Source organism: Protobothrops mucrosquamatus, unplaced genomic scaffold (assembly GCF_001527695.2).
Source record: "Protobothrops mucrosquamatus isolate PMUCROS unplaced genomic scaffold, P.Mucros_1.0 scaffold_280, whole genome shotgun sequence".
NCBI classification, from domain to species: Eukaryota; Metazoa; Chordata; class Lepidosauria; order Squamata; family Viperidae; genus Protobothrops; species Protobothrops mucrosquamatus.
Genome location: NW_015386356.1, coordinates 2,263,978 through 2,285,519, shown reverse-complemented (window position 1 = coordinate 2,285,519; position 21,542 = coordinate 2,263,978). Strand labels below are relative to the sequence as shown.

General features: G+C 34.4%; 1 protein-coding gene across 1 annotated transcript in view; it reads left to right on the top strand.

The window, feature by feature from the left end:
• The window catches only part of TRAPPC11 (trafficking protein particle complex 11), a 32,795-nt gene extending 14,580 nt beyond the window's left edge, over positions 1-18,215 (top strand). Inside the window, exons 15-30 of the mRNA XM_015831805.1 lie at positions 95-240; positions 1,593-1,654; positions 1,753-1,885; positions 3,230-3,360; positions 5,557-5,712; positions 6,399-6,586; positions 7,468-7,616; positions 8,494-8,615; positions 8,989-9,108; positions 9,610-9,675; positions 9,757-9,913; positions 11,614-11,725; positions 13,948-14,039; positions 15,078-15,211; positions 15,589-15,756; positions 17,065-18,215. Of these exons, the coding sequence (XP_015687291.1) occupies positions 95-240; positions 1,593-1,654; positions 1,753-1,885; positions 3,230-3,360; positions 5,557-5,712; positions 6,399-6,586; positions 7,468-7,616; positions 8,494-8,615; positions 8,989-9,108; positions 9,610-9,675; positions 9,757-9,913; positions 11,614-11,725; positions 13,948-14,039; positions 15,078-15,211; positions 15,589-15,756; positions 17,065-17,109 (1,981 nt within the window). The 3' untranslated portion in view covers positions 17,110-18,215. The remainder of the gene's footprint in view (positions 1-94; positions 241-1,592; positions 1,655-1,752; positions 1,886-3,229; positions 3,361-5,556; positions 5,713-6,398; positions 6,587-7,467; positions 7,617-8,493; positions 8,616-8,988; positions 9,109-9,609; positions 9,676-9,756; positions 9,914-11,613; positions 11,726-13,947; positions 14,040-15,077; positions 15,212-15,588; positions 15,757-17,064) is intronic.
• The last annotated feature ends 3,327 nt before the right edge of the window (positions 18,216-21,542 follow it).

Sequence of the window (21,542 nt, the reverse complement as noted above, 5' to 3'; positions counted from 1 at the left end):
ATAAGTCTGGTGCCTTAACTACTAATTCAGACTAGCTCTCCACTTTATAGAAAGTATTACATATATTAAGTTAATTAAATATTCTGTCTTCTAGGCTCCTTGACTATGTTTTGTGTGATTACCGTAGTGAAGGCTGGTGGACTCTCCTGACTTCTATACTGTCCACTGCTCTTAAATGTTCCTATCTAATGGCCCAAATAAAAGATTATATTACATACTCATTAGAGCTTCTGGGCAGAGGTAAGCAAGGCATTTTAATTCTGTTTCAATCTGAGAGTTTTTAACAGCAAGTGTAGGCAAGTTGACAGGCATTTGGAATTGTGTGTGAACAATTATGTGAGAAGATATTATTTTATGGTAAAGGATGGATGAGCCCAGAAAAATGTGAATAAGGATCAATAAGGCATGTTTTCCCTTTATGTTTTTATTCCTTGAGCTCCCAGTAAATTTATTGTGAATTTTTGTTGTTCAGGCATAAAGGTGTCCTCTGTAATAAAAATCAAGCCATTTTGTGCTTTACGTTTTCCCATGAGGGACACCATTTATTCTTTGAATGCTGTCCAGAGATTTGAAGCCTAAAAGAAAATATGGTAAATTTAAAATGCTTAAAAATGTTCAGATATAGAGCAGGTGTCCAGTTTACTTCTGATGGAATGCTGATGTGGATATAAATATAGCAGGTTTAAAGATCTCTTATAAAAGTTGGGATTTCATGTTACACTATATCATAGTTTAATACTCAGAAAATGAACATAACAAAGTGCCAAGATCCACGTCTCCCTCTCTTGCATGATTGGAAGAATTTGGAAGGTTTTATTCTCCAAAGCACCTGAAGGCAGGACAAGAAGCAATCGATGGAAACTAACCAAAGAGAGAAGCAACCTAGAACTAAGGAGAAATTTCCTGACAGTTAGAACAGTTAATCAGTGGAACGACTTGCCTCCAAAAGTTATGGGTGCCCCAACACTGGAGGTTTTTAAGAAGAGACTGGACAACCATTTGTCTGAAATGGTGTATGGTAGGGGTAGTCAACCTTGGCTCTTTTATGACTCGTGGACTTCAACTCCCAGAATTCCTGCTTGAGCAGGGATTTGGACTAGAAAACCTCCAAGGTCCTTTCCAACTCTGTTATTTTATTAATCTTCTTAGATTAATTATCATTATTCATAAAAACTGAGATTCTTCTTAATTAGGGCTAGTGGAAATAAGGTGATTGAAAAGTAATATTATAGAATTTTGTTTTATGTTAACCATACTAAAATTTAAATATAATTTATGATTTGGATGAGATTCAACTAATAAAGTGGAAGCTTTTGATTTTTTTTCATACCTGTTTTCAAGGAAGAGAGCAGCAACCTTGTGAGCTCAAATTATATTATAACATTTTCATCTAATGATTAATTATGGCTTCTGACTTCACCCAAATATGATTACTGCTTGTATTTTTACCTACTATATGATGTTGTGATTTCTTCACCTAATTGTTGCTCAGTTTTTTTAGAATATATAGATAACATATTGGATATAATTCCTCTTTCAAACATTTAGAGGACTTATGTTATTTATTCATTTTAATGTGTGTTTTATTGAAGCATCTACTTTGAAAGAAGATCAGAAATCTCGAATAGAAAAGAATCTGATCAAAGTTCTTATGGTCAGTAGAAAGAAACAAATTTCTGTGAAATAATCTGCAGAGTTTAGTAACTCTGTGCATAGATTTGGCCAGTTTAAATAATCTTGTTTTGAATTTAGAATGAGAATCCAGATCCTGAATCTGACTGTGATGCTACTTCTGTAAAAACTGCACAGAAATTGTGGGCTGATAGAGTATCCCTGGGAGGCAACAACATCTTTACGATAGAAGTACAAGATTTTGTTCCTTTTGGTATGTATTAAAACTTTTTACAACAAAAAAGTAGCACCTATGTTAACCAATGGTATAAGGATGGAAGGAAAAACAGTAATACATAAATACTTCTATATTTCCTTTGCTTATGAAATGAAGTCCATATTAGATACAAAATGAGAACTCGAAGAGTAGTATAATTTTTTAAAAATACCTGAGATGCACTAATATATTGTTGAGGAATGCTGTAAACATTTTTTAAAAGTCAAATATTTCTTATTGTTGATTTACTGTATTTTTATATACAACAAAAACAATTCCAAGCAGTTTACATTATAAAAACATGAAATGTGATGCAGAACTTATTATCCAAATAAAATGTAATTTCTGCTACAATACGATAGGTGTACTGGTAGCCAGTACACCTGCCAAAGGCCCTCTCAGGCACCTCTAATAGTTTTTTAAACTGCATCCTAGGCTGCCCTGTAAAGATTTCTCTTCCAAAGCATATATATTTATATATCAATTCTTTTGATATGGGTCATTGATTTAGAAAAAAAAAATACCCAAATTTTCATATTTGCTTTTAATTTCCTGCTAAATTACAGTGTGGGCAATCTTACCGTTGTATGTAAAATTCTTGCACATTAGTGATCCTTTTATGCAGCAATATGTTCAAATTAAAATCTTCTGTACCTTTGAAATAGACTATTCTTCAATCTGTATTCTGGACAACAAGACTAGTTGTGCATGTGCACACCTGCATACACAAATATAGATAAGGGAATGGAAATAGATAGTTGCAGTAACAGTGCTTAGTATGAGAAAAAATGGCTTATATCTAGAAAGTACTTTCAGCAGAGGACCTGCTACATTCAAAAGCACCTCTTTCTGCTTATGTCTGAACTTTAAAGTTCTGTCAAGCTTCATCCAATATAGGTAGTCTTCGACTTACAACAAAACAGACTTGTGACCAATTTTCACACTTAAAACCTTTGCTGTATCCCCATGATCACGTGATCAAAATTTGGGCAATTGGCAACTGGCATGTATTTATGACAATTACACTGTCCCAGGATCATGTGATCATCATTTGCAACCTTCCCAGGTGACTTCCAACAAGCAAACTTGATGGGGGAAGCCAGATTTGCTTAATGACCACATGATTCACTTAACTGCAGTGATTCACTGTGGCAGAAAAGGGGATGCAAATCATTTAACAACTGCCTTGCTGAGCAAAAGAAATTTGGGGCTCAATTGTGGTTGTAAGTTGAGAATTACCTGTACAAGATAGAAAATTAGCTCAAATTGTTAAATATAAAATATTACATTGTTTTTGGTAACATGCTGTGTCCTCTGATTTTGTTTTGTTTCAAAATGTAGTGCAGTGTAAAGCTAAATTTCTTGCTCCAAGTTTTCATGTTGATGTACCAATTCAGTTTGATGTATATTTGAAAGCTGACTGCCTGCATCCTCTCCAGTTTTCTAAGTTGTGCGTCAATTTCAGTAATCAGGTAATTTTTTAAAAAATACTGCTTTTATGATTCATATGTACTTAATGGGATGGGGGTAGTTATCATATTACACTGGCTATTTTAGTATTATAAAATAAACTAATTCAAATTATGATATATTAGCCCATAAAGTCTAATAGGAATGATCCTTTGCATTATACAATAGGAGCAACTCAGAAGCTTTATACAGTTTATTATACGCTGCCCAGAGTCACTTGTTTTGTTAGATGCACATTTCTATAAATTTAATAAGTAAATAGTTTACTATATTGTCCAAGCCCAATATCCATATCTAAAATTTGGTTTAGACATCTGTAAAAAGTGAAGAGCAAGTTCTGGCTCCTTTCTTTCCAATCGCCAGGTTTTAAGCCAATAGTAATGTTGAGAAGATAGGTGTTCCATCACTATGTATGTTTACTGTTTACATAATCCAGTCAGTTTCAAATGAGACAAATCTCCAATAATTTATTTTTCTGTTTAACAGATTGGAACTATTTTGACAATAAAAAATTTTAAAGAAAAAAATTAAAATCAAAAACTTCCTCAGCATTCTTCAAAATTCTCAGATCAAGCAGAGCAGACTTTCTTGAAAATATCATTTATTTATTTGACTTCTAAGGCCACCCAACACAACAAGTGTGATTTTGGGTGGCATTCAGCATAAAAACACAAATAAAAGAAAAACTTCGCATAACAATAAGTAGAATATATAAATACCATATATAAAATAGCAATCAAGCACATAACCAAACAATCAGAAGGGGACTCCCACTCATCTGTTCCCTAAAATCTGGCAGAACAGCCAGGTCTTAATGGCTTTCTTAAAGGCGAGAAGAATTGGATCCTGGCATATATTGGGAGAGGGTCATTTCAAGGAACAGGGCAGTCACAGAAAAGGTATGATTAAGTGGGAAGAATATTTTGAATGTGATTAATCAGTCTGGAATTCCTTATGGCAATAAATTCCTTTCAAAACAATTTGAGCAAAGTCCTTCACTTTATATATGTAAATTGTAATAGTCCTTAAAGTTTTTCTTCCTTCCTTTATTCTTTCATCATTTTCTTATTTGATGACTGACAAATGTTATTGAAATAAATCACAAGGCTTTCTGGCTTGTTCTCAAACTTTCTATATATTTTGCTTGTTCTTACTAAAGAAGGAAGACCAAAGAGTCCACATATTCATCTGAAAGTCCAGCAGATAGCTGGCATTATTATTTCTAGTTGTGATTAATCTGCTTTTTAATCAGTGTTTTCTTCTCACTTTAGTAGTACTATTTTTAACAGTCTTGTACTTTTCTATTTTTATACACTTATTTAGATTTTTTTACTTTATTATATATATAATAATAACTGGTAAAGTGAACAAAGTGCACCTTTTATTCAGTCTGTCCTACACAGTCTTAATTTCAAATATACGATGCCAAAACTTCATATGTTGCCATCTAGCATAGTCATAATGAGAATAGTTTGTCTCAAATATATTTGAAGCTAAGTAGATTGGACAAAAGTAAAATGCTTAATCTATTTGAAATGTAGTATTGTGTTGCATATATACATTTATACATATACAAAGCACCAGAGGGCAGGACAAGAAACAGTGGTTGGAAACTGATCAAAGAGAGAAGCAATCTGGAATTAAGGAGAAAGTTCTGAACAGTGAGGACAATTAACCAGTGGAACAGCTTGCCTTCAGAAATCGTGGGCGCTCCTGTCACTGGAGGTTCTTAAGAAGAGGCTAGACAATCACTTATCTGAAATGGTATAGGTTCTCCTGCTTGAGAAGGAGGCTGGACTAGAAGACCTCCAAGGTCCCTTCCAGCTCTATTCTATTCTATTCTATTCTATTCTATTCTATTCTACATGTATGTCATCTGCAGCACTTCTTTATTTATAAATCTCATTGCGAGTTCTTTGAGAGAAGTTCTTCCTAAATAATCATGCATGTAATTTCCAATCTAAATTGAACAGCTCTAAACAATTTTTAGATACTTACATTTAATTGCTTCAAAAGGCATGCCCTTAAATTTCTTTAAAAACATTCATGGTATATAAATAAATGTATGAATGACTATGATCTGAACTACATTGTATATTTCTTAGTACTAAATAGCATAGCGGATTATCACAGTAATTCAGATAAATCTTATTTATTTTTTGCATTGTCTACTTCTGCCTATTTTTCTCTTACCATAGGAATACAATCAGTATTGCACGGTGGAAGAAAACTATCCAAAATGTGACATCCTAGAACCATCTACACAGGGAACATTGTGTCTTATCCCTGGTAAGACAAAAAAGTTCACTTTCAAATTTGTGGCAAAAACAGAAGACGTGGGGAAAAAAATTGAGGTATGTTCTTCAGAGTGTTATAAAATATTAATGATATTGTTGATTGTAGTTCAGGAATGTGTGAACACTAATCAGCTAATATAGTACAGTGCCTTTTGCAAAAAAGATAAGAACTGGAGCCAGGACCAGCACACTATTATATAGTTCAGGACAACTTTATGGTGTTGCAATAGAAAAAGGGATTGTGGAGTTTAATCTTTGGAAAAGTTATAATGATGAAATTAATATCATCATATATTAGAATGCTATCACCTCTAGATATTTCTCAATCTGATTGATTCATTTATATGTTATTAAGGTTTTTCATGTTTCTTTTTTACTTATTTACTTGTTTTAAACTAATTAATAAAATATTTTTAAAATCTAAATTAAAACAGGAAGAATGTAACTGAAATGAATTGGCTTTTGAATATATATGTAATAGTGGCATGTTTTAAGAATGCACAAAGTATAGTAAGAAGAGCATAAAATAGACAAATGCTTCTTTGTAAAAGGACAACCAGAGTTCAGAGATTTCATAGAATTGATATATTTTTGTAGGATTCCGCTAGAAACAAATAAGTAGTGGCTAGGACTCATTTATAAATGCTTACAGTTCATACTAAAAACAGTAATTTACTCTGTATTATAAGACTTTAAATGAAGCGAAGGATGAGAAATCCAAACGTAATCTTTTTTCTTTTCAGATTACCTCAGTGGACTTAATTCTGGGTAGTGAAAATGGCAGGTGTGTGGTCTTGAACTGGCATGGAGGAGGGGGTGATGCTGCTGCTTCTCGAGAAGCAGTTCTGGCAGCTCGTTCCTTCAAAAGACGACCCAAACTTCCAGATAATGAGGTTCACTGGGATAGCCTTACAATTCAGGCAAGCACTATGTAAGTATGGATGGATTCCATGGAGAGAAATCATTTTATGAATGTTTGAGGTTTGAGAATAGAATAAAACAAGTAGTTGCTTTCACTGTTCCACCTTTCAAAAAAAAGTTCATCAGAAATTGCTAGGCAGTATTGGAGACTGAAAATATTCCACTGTCTAAGACAGGGGGTGCGAGACGATATTCCAGGGGGTGGGAAAAGTTGGGTTTTCAAAATTGCGGTTATTTCAAACTTTTGTAAGGGGTGCGAGAATGTATCAGAAGTGTTCTAGGGGTGCGGGGTATAGAAAAGGTTGGCGACCGCTAGTCTGTGAGGATTATGACTTTGTAAGTTAGGATTCCCAGGTTCTGTGACAACAGTTTGCAAATATGTTCTATAGGGCTTTATTTCTTAATAATGTTGTTCAAGATAATTTATCATCTGTATTGCAAGAAGCTCTGGGAATGCTTCTTTATGATGAAAGGCATTTAGAAAAGTTTTCAGTACAGCTTGTCCTCAACTTACCACAATTGGGACCAGAATTTCTGTTGCTAAATGATGTGGTCCTTAAGTGAGTCATGACATGACCAGATCTGATTTTACAACCATTTTTACTTTAATAGTTAAGAGATGATTTTGCCTAAATTAAAGCATTTTGTGGCCCTTAAAATACCTACAGGAGTGCCATCTACACTTGTTTGTACATTGTAAAGAACATATGAGAAGAGAGTAAAAACAAGAGGCGATTGAAAAGTATATGCAATACAGGTAGTTTAATCTTACTTGCCATGCCTAGAGAATTGCTATTACTACACATGCAGAGGCTTGTAGAACAACAGCTCAACTAAGGAAGAAGATAAAGCTACAGCACGCAGATGACTTGTTTCTTGTTTTTATTCAAGGATCATTTCTAGAGTGCCTAACATTTCTGTCCAGCTCAGTCATGAACCCCCTGCCCTAATGAATGAAATGTATTGTTTGAGTGTGACAATCGAGTCGCATGAGAAGACAGTTGCCAAAGATGTAAAGCTCACAGCTGGCTTAAAACCAGGTATTTATTATGCAACATGATACTACTGGCTCAGTCACAATCCTCAAGGAACTTCTCATTGTGGAGAGGTTTAAACCACTCCCTTTTCTTTTATTAATTGGGCAAGTGAATAATTCAACAATTAGATAGTAGAAGATAAATGAAAATGCCATTTAATAGTTAGCTAGATTTCATGAAGTGCTGCTGTTTATATTATTTAGATATGCTAACTTAAAGTTTGATGGCTTTGAAATGTAACATTCATTTATATAAGCTGGTATACTTTTACTTTAGCAGAATCTTCCTCAACATAGTGCTTATTTATGTTTTGTGCCCCCAATCGGCATAATCTGCCACTTCTTAGGCTATTAGTTGGGGGAGCAGGCTTTAGAACATTGCAACATTTAAGTGTAGATTACATTATATCTTGACTTGCCTATTCTTTCACTGGCAAAGCAAAGCCAGGAATTTTCAGAATGCAATGTTGTCACTAAGTGACGGTCATGAACAACTAAAGTTCATAACTGAAATAATTTTCTTCATTGATAATTTTGATATTTCTAGAATTGCCTTGAAATGGCCATCCTGGATTGAAAATTAGAGAACTTGCTTTAAATGTAATGGCAATTGTCTGAAATCTTGCAAAATATGTTATTTAAAACAGGTTAAAGCTAAAACACATAAATATGCGTATGAAATTCTTAAAGCTCACGTGCATTTCATTTGTTTACTGGCCATAATTCATATTAAAATTTATTACATTCATACTAAACAAAATCTTCATTATCTTGATAAATGCATCGGTCTTTAAATAAATATTTACAAGAAAGACACACAAATACATATAAAGATATACATATATTCTTCTCATATATTTATACACATTCTTTTCTCATAGGCCAAGATGCAAATTTGACTCAAAAAACACATGTAACTCTGAATGGAACAGAAATGTGTGATGATTCCTACCCTGCCTTGCTTCCTGATATCCCTCTGGGAGACCTGCAGCCAGGTGAAAAGGTAGTGTGCTATGTTATCAGTATGACATATGTAAAACTGAGTATTTTGGAGACAGTAACCCCAGTACAAAATCTGTTTAGTCTTATAATTCTTCTAAGATGAACAGGATTAATTCTGTATATTGTTCTTAGGATGAAGACCTGTGAATAAGCAAGCTATTAAAATAGAAATTGATTTCAGAATGTTAGCTTCAAGGATTTCTTCAAATAGCAAACCATAATCGAAAAGGTTGGATTAACTTGCACCCAGAACCCAGGGATTTTTTTAAAATCTATGTGCGTTTTTAAATAGAGCAGTATTTTAAAGTATGACTGCTAAAGAACTACATTAACTGCTTTTTATTTTATAACTAATCTGTTTGTTTGTTTTACAGTTGGAAAAAATTATATATATTCATTGTGGAACAGTTGGTACTAGGATGTTTCTTGTGTATGTTTCTTACCTGGTGAATGCAGTCATTGAAAGAAAAGAAATTCTTTGCAGGTGTCACAGGGTATGTTGGAAAATCTAAGCTAAGTGTGGTTCAAGACCACCAGCTTGCACTTTATTGGATATCACATAAACATTGATGAAAATTAAGGTTTCAATAATATTGAATTGGTATCAGAATATTCATTTCCCCATTCGTGTGTGTGTGTGTGTATACACATACATACATACACTTTTGTATTAAATTTCTCTGAAGCCAAGTGTTAGGAAGAGGGGGCTTTTATAAATGCTTCTAATTAAATAAATAAGGTATGATTGAAAACATATTTATAATATAATATTTACATGTTTTGGGACTCAGCATAAGTAGACCCATTAAACATTTTGAAACCTGCTAATTGTGCTTTTCTTTGGGGGAGGGGCATGCTGGACATTACTGCTATTTCTGCAGTCTTTTTATGGGGAGGACAATAGTAGTATTAAAGAAATTTTAAAAACATTTGCTATCAGGTGACAATCTGTCAGAATCAGAAAAAGAAAATAATTGTCTCTTTTTTTAATGCAGGATGAGACAGTTACTATTGAGACAGTATTCCCTTTTGATGTAGCTGTTAAATTTGTCTCAACTAAGGTATGTAGAGAAATATTGAAATAAAACATAGCCTCATAAACAACATGAACAGTAGAATAACACTGTTTCTCCTCTTGACAGTTTGAGCATTTAGATAAAGTCTTCACCGACGTACCATTTTTACTGATGACAGACATCCTCAGTGCTTCACCCTGGGCCCTTACTATTGTAACCAGCCAGTTGCAGCTTGCTTCTTCAGTGGTTCCAGTGGACCAATTAGAGTCCTGTGTGGAAAATGGTGCGACAAACTCTTTATTTTTAGATAATCTGCTTCTGGGATGGCAAAAATTACTGATTGTTGAAAAAGTACATTAATTTCATCATTTAAGTTACATAAATCTTGTATGAGGTACATTTTAAACTGAGATTAAACTTATAGTCACTGTTTTGTTTTTTTTGTTGGAATTCTAAGAATCTATCTCTACAACCTGGTCTAAAGTACACCAAAGACAAAAATTCTGGCCCAGAATTTAAGTACAAAAAGTTGAAACTTCCAAATCATTGTTACTCTCACTTTGTGCAAGCCAAGGTTGCAGAACATTTACCGTAACATTCCAGATATTGCTAGAGTTCAGCAGTCTTTGAAGGTCCACAAGATTTTCTATGTGTACACAAAGTTTTTCTTTGGGAGCATAATTTAGGTGAATTGCTTCTTTGATTTAACTATTAACCCTTCTTGATCCCTGAAAAATATTCAGAAACATGCTTAGTTCAAATAATTAACTAATCTTGCTATGGGTGGTTCTTTTGATTACGAGTGTTTTTGACAGTAGGCTGGATGATAGTTTGTTACAAAAGTTTCAAAATTTATCCAATGGTCCTCTTTCCCCCACTCTCTTTTAGCCTTGTGGCTTGTTTGAATTGGCTAACCCTGTTATCACTGCCCAACTTAGCAAGTAACGAGATCCTTGATTTCAGCTTATTCATCCCCTTTCTGGCCCTTTTTCTCATAGATTAAAGCAGGGCTTAGTGCCTGTTTCCCTCTTCAAGTTATTTGCCCAGTCTGATACAACCTTAGTTTGGAAGCCATGGGGTCTTTTGCTCCATGGATGAGCTCTAAGCTGAACTGGCACTAGGTGTCAAAGCAAAGCTCCAGGCAGGATTTTAAGGAGAGTTGCGGCTTTTGGCTCTAGCAGCTGGATGTCAGTCTTGTGTAATGCCTGTTGGTACTAAATTGCTCAGACGTCACTTTCTGCTTTTCTTTCTTCTTTTTCCCAGTCACCCTCATACACTTTTGCTTAGTTTTCCTTTTGATGCTGAGGGCTCGGGTGGGGCAAAGTGAGCTAATTTGGCTAGCTATGGAGTCCTGTCCTTGACCAGGCTAAGTTGTGTCCAAAGTAGATTAGGTTTCCTGGCAGAACCCCTTGTCCAGATTTCCACTCTGTCTCTTTTTGGTGGGGAGATATAAGCTGAACTAATTGGCTTTTTTTTCAGTATATTTTTGGGAAGTGAGGAGCTGTTTCTGCCCGATAGCAGCCATGCCAATCAAGCAGTTTTAACACTGCCTTTTTTAAGAGCAGAGTGGTACATTTGGTCACATTCTCTTCTAGCACACATTTGCTGGAAGTTCTTCTCTTTCTCAGCTACGTAAATTCCTTGACCTCTTTATTAGTGAATGTATGTGGTATAATGTTCTTCTCACTTCCTCTATCAGAGACAGCTTAGATTAAATTTGATAAACTGGAAAGCCTTAGTATTATGAAATGAGTGCATCATTTGATTCCTTCTATATAGAGTTCCCTCCTTTTTTCCCACAAGAGAAAAAAACCCAAAATGGAGTTGTACTTCTGTCTGCATGTTTTTATTCTCATTCTTCTTGCTATGTTTGCTTTGTATGTGCATAATATATAATAAATAATGCATGAAATAGACTTTTAAATTTACCCAACATTTATTATTTGTTTCAACTTTTTAGACTTAACCTGACTTTTCTTCTAGTTGTTTTACAGACAGGTGAAAGTGCTAGTGAATGCTTTTGCCTTCGTTGTCCACCAGTTACTACTGGTCAAAGTGGAGTTGCTACTGGATGTTATGTAATCTCCTGGAAAAGGTAGCTGCTACTTATTTACTTTTTCAAGTATTCTGATGTATTGTTCGCCTAGTGCAGACATGTCAAACACAAGGCCCGGGGGCCAGATGCGGCCCGCGAAGTGGTTTCATGTGGCCTGCGAAGCCATCTTGGAAACAGTGAGGGAACGGCCCCCGCTGCCTTGGCTCTGGCCCAGGCCAGCCGGGAGCCAATGTACAATTTTGTGGTGGCCATCTATGCTGAAACGCATTCAGTCTTAGCTCCACAAGGCTGTCTGGAAACAGCGAGGAACCAGGAGAACCTTGAGCAGCAGCCTTGAGGAAGTGGGGCTGGGCTTGGTGCCGCGGGTGGTCGAGGGCCAGGCTGGGCACTTGACCTCTGCTGCTCAGGGCTCCGGGCAGCCCGCACCACCATCCAGCCCCTCCCCACATGGCCTGAGAGGAACAGTGAGGCTCCTCCAGTGGACCATGCCTTGGCACTTGCCCTGGTCCCACCCCCTTCTGCCAAAGACCCTCAGATCTGTCCCACTCCTGCCCAGGCACCCTTGACGCGAACGATGTAGAGCTGGCCACACGCACCTAGTAGGCCACACCCACTCCATCCAAGCCCACCCAGTAGGCCCCACCCACCCTGGCCACACCCACCTGGCCCCCTGAGGGCAACCGCAATGCTGATGCCGCCCTCAATGAAATTGAGTTTGACACCTCTGGCCTAGTGGATTAACATTCTATTTTTAAAGGCATTCGCATTACAATTTAAACATTCCTGTATGCCATTTAGGCAAAACAGAGAAAACATCTGGACACCTGGCCTTTTTTAGCCAAGATTCGTTATTGTTTAAAAAATACAAGTTACAAGTTAAGTATCTGTTGCCATTCCCTTTAAAACCTTAACCAAAAAAATTTGTGGGCATGTCCAAGGTAGCAAATATCTCTGTCTCCAGTTATTCAAAGCATACTGTCAAGCAGATCAGGGTATTTGTCTCTTCTTTCAAATTAGTCTGAGATTTCCCCCTCCCTTGCCAAGCTCCCAATCTAACTTAACTTTTTAAACTGGAATGCTGCAAAGCAAAATATCAACATTGTTTTTATCTCTAATAATGCCTGTGGGCTCTAACTAAAATTTACAAGCTTTGTTAGAAAATAAAACCAGATAGGTGGTTGCACCTGGTTGTACTCCAAATAATACCCATTTTGTGAATGAGCAAGCCACTTTGCAAAAGCAGCCACTTTGCAAAAGCACCCACTGTATACTTTCAAAGTGTGCCAAGCACTTCCAAAAGATGAGGACTTTCTCTAGCAATGCATTTTGGAGAACAAAGACATTAGAAATAAAATAAAAACAGTTTCCATAATAGCAATGCTGAAGAGTAAACACCAAATATTGCTCAAAGCAGAATTTTGACTGCTTTCTACAAGTTCATCTTGTAGAATACCCTTAACTATTTTGAACAGGGAGTTTTTTTTATCTGGCTGTTTATGGCCTCTTGGTATATTGATGCCCGAAGGCTGCTGGTGTGCATAGCATGGATTGGGCTGATTCTCTGGCTTTTCCTGACTTTCTAGCTCTCCTGTGAATCTTTCTGTGCCAAACACATGATTGCAGAGCCATGTGACCATGAATCTTTTCTGTCTTGATATGAATGACCTGGCTTTCTTCAATGATCCCAGATACTTTTTCTATGGAGTCTGCAATAGTTAGAGAACCATGATCCTGACACTTTGCAGCCTAAAATATTTTGAACCAGACTTAATTCGTATTCTGTGAAAATACCTCATAAGGCTGGTGATAAGTAGGCCTGCAGAATCCCAGAAAATATGCAGATAATTTTCTATTAAGAGTTTTATTCACAAAACAAAATCTGTCTTTAAAGTTTCTGTTCTGTGTTTCATCCATATTTAACTATATGCCTTTTCTATACATTTTATTAAGTTCAGATAAAAAACCAGGGCCTTTAGCCTATCAAGAAACCACCTGTTGGAGAAACTGATAAATGAGAGAACCATATTTGTTTTTGTTCCAGTATTCTTTGCACATTCATATTTCATTAATTTGCTATTTTGCCGATTACTAGAAATAAATTTATAGAATTCAGTTGTCTGACTGGCTATGTCTTTTTATATTTCATCCTCCCGTTTCAAATTTGGATTTCTTATAATTTTCCTATCTTAAATGGTTTATTTGCTGATATTTTTGTAATGACTACCATAATTAAAAATAAATAAACTTAATATTTTTTAAAGGAGCTCAGCTATGGAGAACATACCTGTAGTTAATACTTTGATCACGCTGCCACATGTGATCACTGAAGGTATCCCACTCCATGTTAATGCAGGTAATATTAATGACTTATTTATACATGACTTACAGAACTTTCAAAAAGTTTATTATAGTTAGGGGAAAGTATCTGGGAGAAAATCAAGAAAATGTTTTGACTTGGAAACAAATATTTTCTCAGGGTAATCTTATAATTTTTGTTGAAGGCTTTGAATTCTCAAAATCTTTTTTAAAACATAAGAGAAACAATTAGCAGAAAGTAGCACATTCTCAATATTTACCTTAGCCTTCCTCAAACTAGTAACTACAGTGTTCCCAGCCAGATTAAGTTATTGGCCATCATTAGAAAAAGACTGCTTTGCAGTTTATTCATTGAATAACTATCCCCTTTACAGTCTCTACTATTATTGTGGTGAGATTACCCATTGAATACGTTTTTAATTTTGTACTTTAGCTTCTGTTCTTCAGAGAATAAAAATTTAGTTTATTGGATTGGTCTAAGAAATAATATGTGACTGAAAATCTGCAGCTGGTTTTAATAATACAAACAGAAAGCTCTTGTTACTGCTACCCTGCTCTTATCGCCAAAGATAAGGTTGCCTTTGTTTGGCTTGGTTATTCTTTTTAGTGAGCTTTTTTGATATACAGGTTCATATTTTGGGATTACGCTCTTATTTGAAGTATTGCTACTGTTACTGTGATATGGGAAAGGCTTAAAGAATTTGGTTTGACAGGTTGTGAATACGGCCAGCAGGCAACTGTTTTCCATTGATTTGTTACTGCCTTTTCAGTATATAAAAAGAAAACATTCCATTAGCTAGCTCAGTACCATTGTTTTAATCACTTTCTCATAATGATGATTGACACATGATTAACAGTGGAATTTTCCTCTCAGCACTTTTCAGTGCTGAGTGTTTGAAAAGAGAATTATGTTTTTCTCAGTCTCCCTTCTAAGATGATGTTTAAAACTTGTAATCTTTTAGTTATGAGTATGTAATCCTAAATAGCATTCATATATTTCAATGGAATTAAAACAGAAATAAGAAATCCCGTGTATTGAAACTTATGGAAATTATTGTTGTGCTTTCTTTCTGAGATTTGCCACCATTTGGTCGAGTCAGAGAATCCTTACCTGTAAAATTTCATCTGCGGAATAAGACTAATTTAGTGCAAGATGTAGAAGTAACAGTGGAACCTAGTGATGCCTTCATGTTTTCTGGTCTTAAGCAGGTATGGATCACGATGCATCTATATTTTTGAATCTTCACTTAATTTTGTTAATGAACTATAAGTCAATTAAGAGAAATTATGCAGCTAACTTGTGTTACAAAAGAAACTTGCATTCTGTCTGCCCTGTTAAATGTAAGCTAGGAAATGAAATTTTAAAAGTGACTTGAATGCAGTAAAAGTGGCTTCCATTGAATCAGTACTATTTCTGAGTCAAGGTACTGTATATGAAATGATATCGAACATGCATCTGATTGGGCCTTTGACATTACAAAGAATGCTGCAGATTGATAAAAAGGTTGAGAACTTTAAACCGGAAAAAGTTTCACAAACTTAAAAATATGTGTAATTAAGGAACTGACTGTGGAATGTACTTTTAGATAAGACTGAGAATCCTTCCTGGCACTGAACAAGAAATGTTATACAACTTCTATCCTCTTATGGCTGGATATCAGCAGCTGCCATCTCTCAACATCAGTCTGCTACGATTTCCACAGTTTACTAACCAACTGCTTAGAAAATTTATACCAACACACATCTTCGTCAAGGTAACATATAAGAGTGGTATCAAAGCTACGGTATTTAGCATTCTTTCAACATGTGGTTTGCTCGTAAAGGCAATAAGTTATTTTAAAATGATTTTCAGTGGAATGCCAGAATGGATTTCTGAAATAGGAGCAACATCTACTGAAAATAATAAAATATAAGGATGGCATCTATAAATCAACCAGCAATTACTCAGTTTCCTCAACTGTATTTTTTATGTAATTTGGCTTCTAGGAAAGCATGATAAAATAAACTTTTTCACTAAAGCTTTTGCCTAAATTCACTGGAGGAAAATGTCATTCCATGTTCTGTTTTGAAAATGATTAGCTGAAGCAGATTTTCAATCTGTAATAAGTCTCACTGGATTATGAATGACCATAGTCATATGTGCAAATAATAAGGAATTGGAAATAATATAATGCCACATTGCAGCAATAATGGTACTAAGAACTGTGCATGTGATAATACATTTATTTAGCTACCAAGAAGTTAGCGAAGGACTCTTTTCTCTCCCTCCTCCCCACTTTGCATAGGGATTATCAAAATAAGTAGGAAGAAACCTGTCCAGGCAAAGTAAATGAAATATTTGAAAAAAAATGTGATGTGCTTTTTGTGAATTACAATTACATTGTAAAACCCAACTTAATCCACCCTTTATGGTGACAGGGCTTTGTAGGCTACTTGATCACAGTACAACTAGAAAGGATGGGCATTTCTCAGGAATTCTGACAGTCAGAATGCCTCTTAAATCAGTCATTTACATTTGCTGCTAGCTAGGGATGTAAGGCGCCTTTTTCCAGAAGGAATGAATGAGTATATTCCTAAACTGCAATATCTTTTAGGTTGTACAGGTTGTTGTTTTTGCTAAGTTTAGAAAAAATTCAAATGCTTAAAATCTAGACATTTGGTGCTTAAAATCTTCCTTGTGCTGTACAGTATTGTAATTTTTCTGAATAGATGGCAATGTTTTCTGCTGTAATAGTTGTTTCTCAAAATGGTAGACATAGATTAAGTGGAATAAAAGTATAACAACTTGCCATTTTCTATCATTTCTATCAATAGATGATAATTTCATAATTACTAATTTCATAATTAAGAATTAAGAATTATTCAGTGTTACCAATCTTAATAGGGCTTGCTTGCTGTTACAGATACTTTCAATGGAACATTATGGGTCACTGCTGAATCTCAGTACTGATCCTAAAATAATATGAAATTAATATATTATAGAGATTGTGTAAGTGTATAGAGCGCTATGTAACTGTGGGAAAACATATATATGAAATAATTCTCTCTTTATTTCTCTAAAGCCACAGGGCCGTCAATTGGACGATGCATCTATTGCTGCTGCATAACTGAAGATTCATGCACAAAGGAAGCAGTTTTGCACAGAATTTATAGTAGCTTTTCCCTCCAAACTTTTGCTTGTCTTAAGCTACAAGTAAAATTGCTTTATATTTAGATTGGTTAAAAAATGTGGAATGAACTAAGTGTCCTGTGGACTTGATTGTAATAATTAAATATATAAAATATATAAAAAATAAGGGTTTTCTTTATCATTGACTTTCCTGAAATTAAGTGAATGGAATATTTTGATAACATGGGTGAAATTACTAAAAGAAATATATGAAATGTTGGCTTAAAAAAACAGAAGTCTGACGCTTTTGTTGTAGTAACTGATTTCACTACCATCACAAATACTTTAGCATTGACATTTTATGCTTACAGAATCCAATTTTATATAATATATTATGAATATCAAATATATTCATATATTTGAAATAAATAACAGTATTTATACACATTCTTCCTTCTTAGTAGGCTCTGGCTATTCATATGATGAGTTGCTATGTTAAATCATCTGCATTGTCATTTTGTACTTTTGAGAGGCCAGTTAATACTTGTTGGCTCTGGGTGAAACTGCTTTAGACACATTTTCTCTTCCATAGTTAGGAGGAGGGAGTGATATTATTTAGTTTAAAGAAATTACTCCGTAAAATACTGAGAAGCTTATGGTCCTTTAGAAAAAAAATATAATAAAGTTTGCCATAGGAAGAAACATATATGTTGTCATTAAATATTGTTATAAACAACTTGTATATAAGAAATGCTTCTTGTGGAACTGTCCCATTGCCATTGTAGATTTTTTGGAGTAGGCTGAAGTTGTCAATATTTTTTTTAAATAATTTACAGCAAGTCTAACATGGAATGTTTCAAAAACGGGCTGCTAAATATGAATTGCAGGCCATTTTAGAAAAAAGCTTCGTATGCTACAGGAATATCCACCAATCATTTAGTGGTAAAACTTTTGCTTAATCAGGACCCATTCCTTTATTAATTTTTTCAACATGCAATTATCAGATAAGAAGAATTCATCCTATCAATGTGAATATAACTTGGTGTTCTTAATATTCATATTAAATCATGTAAATACCTGTTTTGTGAATGCTCTTCTATTGTTTAATAAATTAATTTAAGCTTTAGTTTCTGGTCTCATGGCATTTCTCCTTTTCTAGAGTGATATGCAAATGGTTGTGTGAACTGGGATATTTCATCCCAGTTCAGAATAACAAACTTTCTGTGCCATCTTAAATAAATTTATGGTATATTGGTTCTTGTTTCTTTTTTGTAATATGCACATAAGAAATACAGTAAGTTCCAGGTCTATGAAGAACTACTAGGATATTAAATGGAAATCATTTTCATATCCAAAATGCCATCTAAATAATTAAGAGTAAGATCCTAAAAATTTAGTTACTACTGAACAGTTACAACTGAAGTCACCGGATGATGCTCTACAATTTCATAAGTAAATAAATAAATATCTATCAATACTAACAATGATACAATTCATGTGCAAGCAATCATTCTTATGCTGAAAACCATCTTGGATTTTTTGTGGAACTTGGTGGATTTCATTAAAAAAGCATGTGGACAAAAAGATGAAAATGGCTCATCTTTAATTTTTAAATATGTTTAAATTAATATTTAAATAGCCAAATTGAATACCATACAACATATTTCCGTCTAGCAGTAACCAGTCAATTGCTTTTAAAAGGTTCAAAAGAAGGGCATCAAAAGCCTTCTTAGAGAAAATAGCACTCTACTGTTGAGGCCCTTAATACCCAAAAGTCCATTTGAGAACTGTTCTAATCCTCTCTGAGAAAAATCATCTTTTTGTTCAAGCCTTGGGCATTATCCATTATTGAAATACAAGCTTCTTACCTTGCCTATGTTGTGCCTCCATTTTCTTGTCATTTTTAAAAATTTGTAAGGTCAAAAGGTCCGTTCTTAATATTTGCTCTGTTCTGTACTAGGACATCAGTGACATGTCAGATTAATATTAAAGAAAAAAACAAAAATATTGAAGAATTTACTAGTACAAAGGAAGGGTAAAAAAAGGAAATCTGAAAATGAACAACAATAAGCAATGGTATTTGAAGTTAAAAATATATCATTAATTTTCAAACAGCTGATGAGGTTTTATTAGGCATAGTTAAAATGGTGATTTTCAAAAAAAAAAGTATGAGCAAACTCGTGATACTTAATTTAAAAATATATGCATAGTTTTTTAAAAATGGCTATTAAGAAAGTGAATTAAGATCCACTTGGTTTTTCCATTTTATTTGTGTTGTGTCACTTTTTTTCTTTTATCTTCTCAAAGTGATGGCAGGATGTTATAGGATGTGTCCAGACCTGAGACACTGGTACAATGGAGCTGTCTGTCTTCAGTGAAAGGCTATAATATAAACAGAAATGCAATTAGGGCACCTAGCTCTAGCCTTCTTTTGCATTCTTTTTTTTTTTTTTAAAAAAAACTTTATTTTAAATGTAACATTCTTTTGAAATGCTTTTTTAATTTTCTTTGCATCTTTAGTTTATGCTAAGTATTTCATTCGAAATTATTTTCCTAACAGATTGATTTGAAAAATATTTTTGTACTATCTGCATACATCTATACTTAGTTTACATCTAAAGTACATCTATTTTTTTAATATAATGGGGATCAGCAAAGGGTTATTTTCGCCAAAGAATTTTTATATTTCTCAAGTTTTAAAGTTCTCATTAGACCTCTATACTACAACATAATATCTGATTCTTAATGTTTTACAGTATTCAGACAAAGCATAACTTCCACACCACTTAACCTCAGGTAAGATAGGCAAATTTAGTGCTCTCCAGATGATCTGACTTATAGTCCTTGCACTTGGTCATATTGGCTGGTCTAATGCAAGTTGAAATTGAAAATATGTGACCAATCACAAGGCTGTCTACTCCATCCTATATATATATATCTTAGGAACGTTAATTGTACAGCAATGGGTATTGTAGTTTGGCATTAGAAAACCACAGGTTTCTCATTCTTGATTGTATTCTTCAGTTCCCAATTCCTTTAAGAATATGTCTGGAAATAGATGACATGTAAAGCATTCATTGCTTTGTGCTCACCCACTCTTGCTTTTTTCACTCAGTTTGCAAAGGATTAAATCTTAAATTTTTTGACCAGAAAGAATATGGTTGGCACAAGCCTCATAGATTAGAGAAACAGTAAGTATTTTTAATCTCTTCATTTTAAATTTGCATTTATTTTAATAACTATTGTAAGAATGAAGAAATTATATAGGAAGATTTTGTCAGTATTTGGTTTTGCTTTGTATGGAAGAGATGAGTAACGTATATGTGGGGGTGACATCATTTTGGCGGATGTTATACTGCTAATGTTTCTGCATTCTGGGGAGCCACCCAGTATATTAAAAACTCACATTGGAATAGCTTCAGTCAAGGCTCAAGCATGATGCCAACTTAATTATCCTTGTAAATGTACAAATGAGCAATCTAATGTTCATATGAGTCAATAATAATCTAAATCTGTTTTTTAAACTTTTTGCTCTTAGAACATCTTCCCACTTTTTAACAATTATGGAGTTAAAGAGTTTTTGTTGTACATGTTTTATTTATAAATATTTACCATATTAAAAATTAAATCAGCACATTTATTCAATGTTTATCGAATAATGTAAAATTAATACTAAACCCATTAGATCAGGGGTGTCAAACTGCCGGCCCGCGGGCCAGACGCATCACGTGGAAGCTGCGCCCACCCCATGGCCGGCAATGACAAAATCGGCCCGATATGTTGTGCGACGTCATGTGACGTCGCAAGTTTGACATACCTGCATTAGATACTAACAAAGTATTGTTGATAAAAATGATAATTTTAGCAAATAAAACATAATGAGAACAGTGAAATTAAATTTTTGGAAATATCTTCAGTATCTGACAAATATTTTGATTCTGTGGACCTTGAGTGAGTCTTGGGGGACCCCCAGAGGTTTCTTGCATCACACTTAAGAAACACTGATCTAAATGAAATTTTAGAAATGAAGAAAAATGAAGGCAGAACAGGAAGAAATGGGTGGAACCAATCAAGGAGAGAACCAACCTAGAAATAAAGAGAAATTTCCTGACAGAACAAAATGAAATAATGATGAATATCACTGGATTCTATTTCCAAAGAAATTAACAATAAATCTTGCTGAGTAAAGATGATAGTCACACTCTTGTGAGATGGGTGGCCGTATAAATAGAATACATAAATAAGTGGCATGATTTAGTGTTAGCTAAGAAAAAGATTTGGAATTAAGTAGTATCTGTCCTCAAAGTATGTCAGCTTGTCCTCAGATGTAAGAAATACTGTCCTCAGCAAAAAACAAATCTTGGATTTTTTACCTTTAAAAATTACCACAATTACCTTTCAATGTTTATTCAAATGTTCTTGCCACCTAAT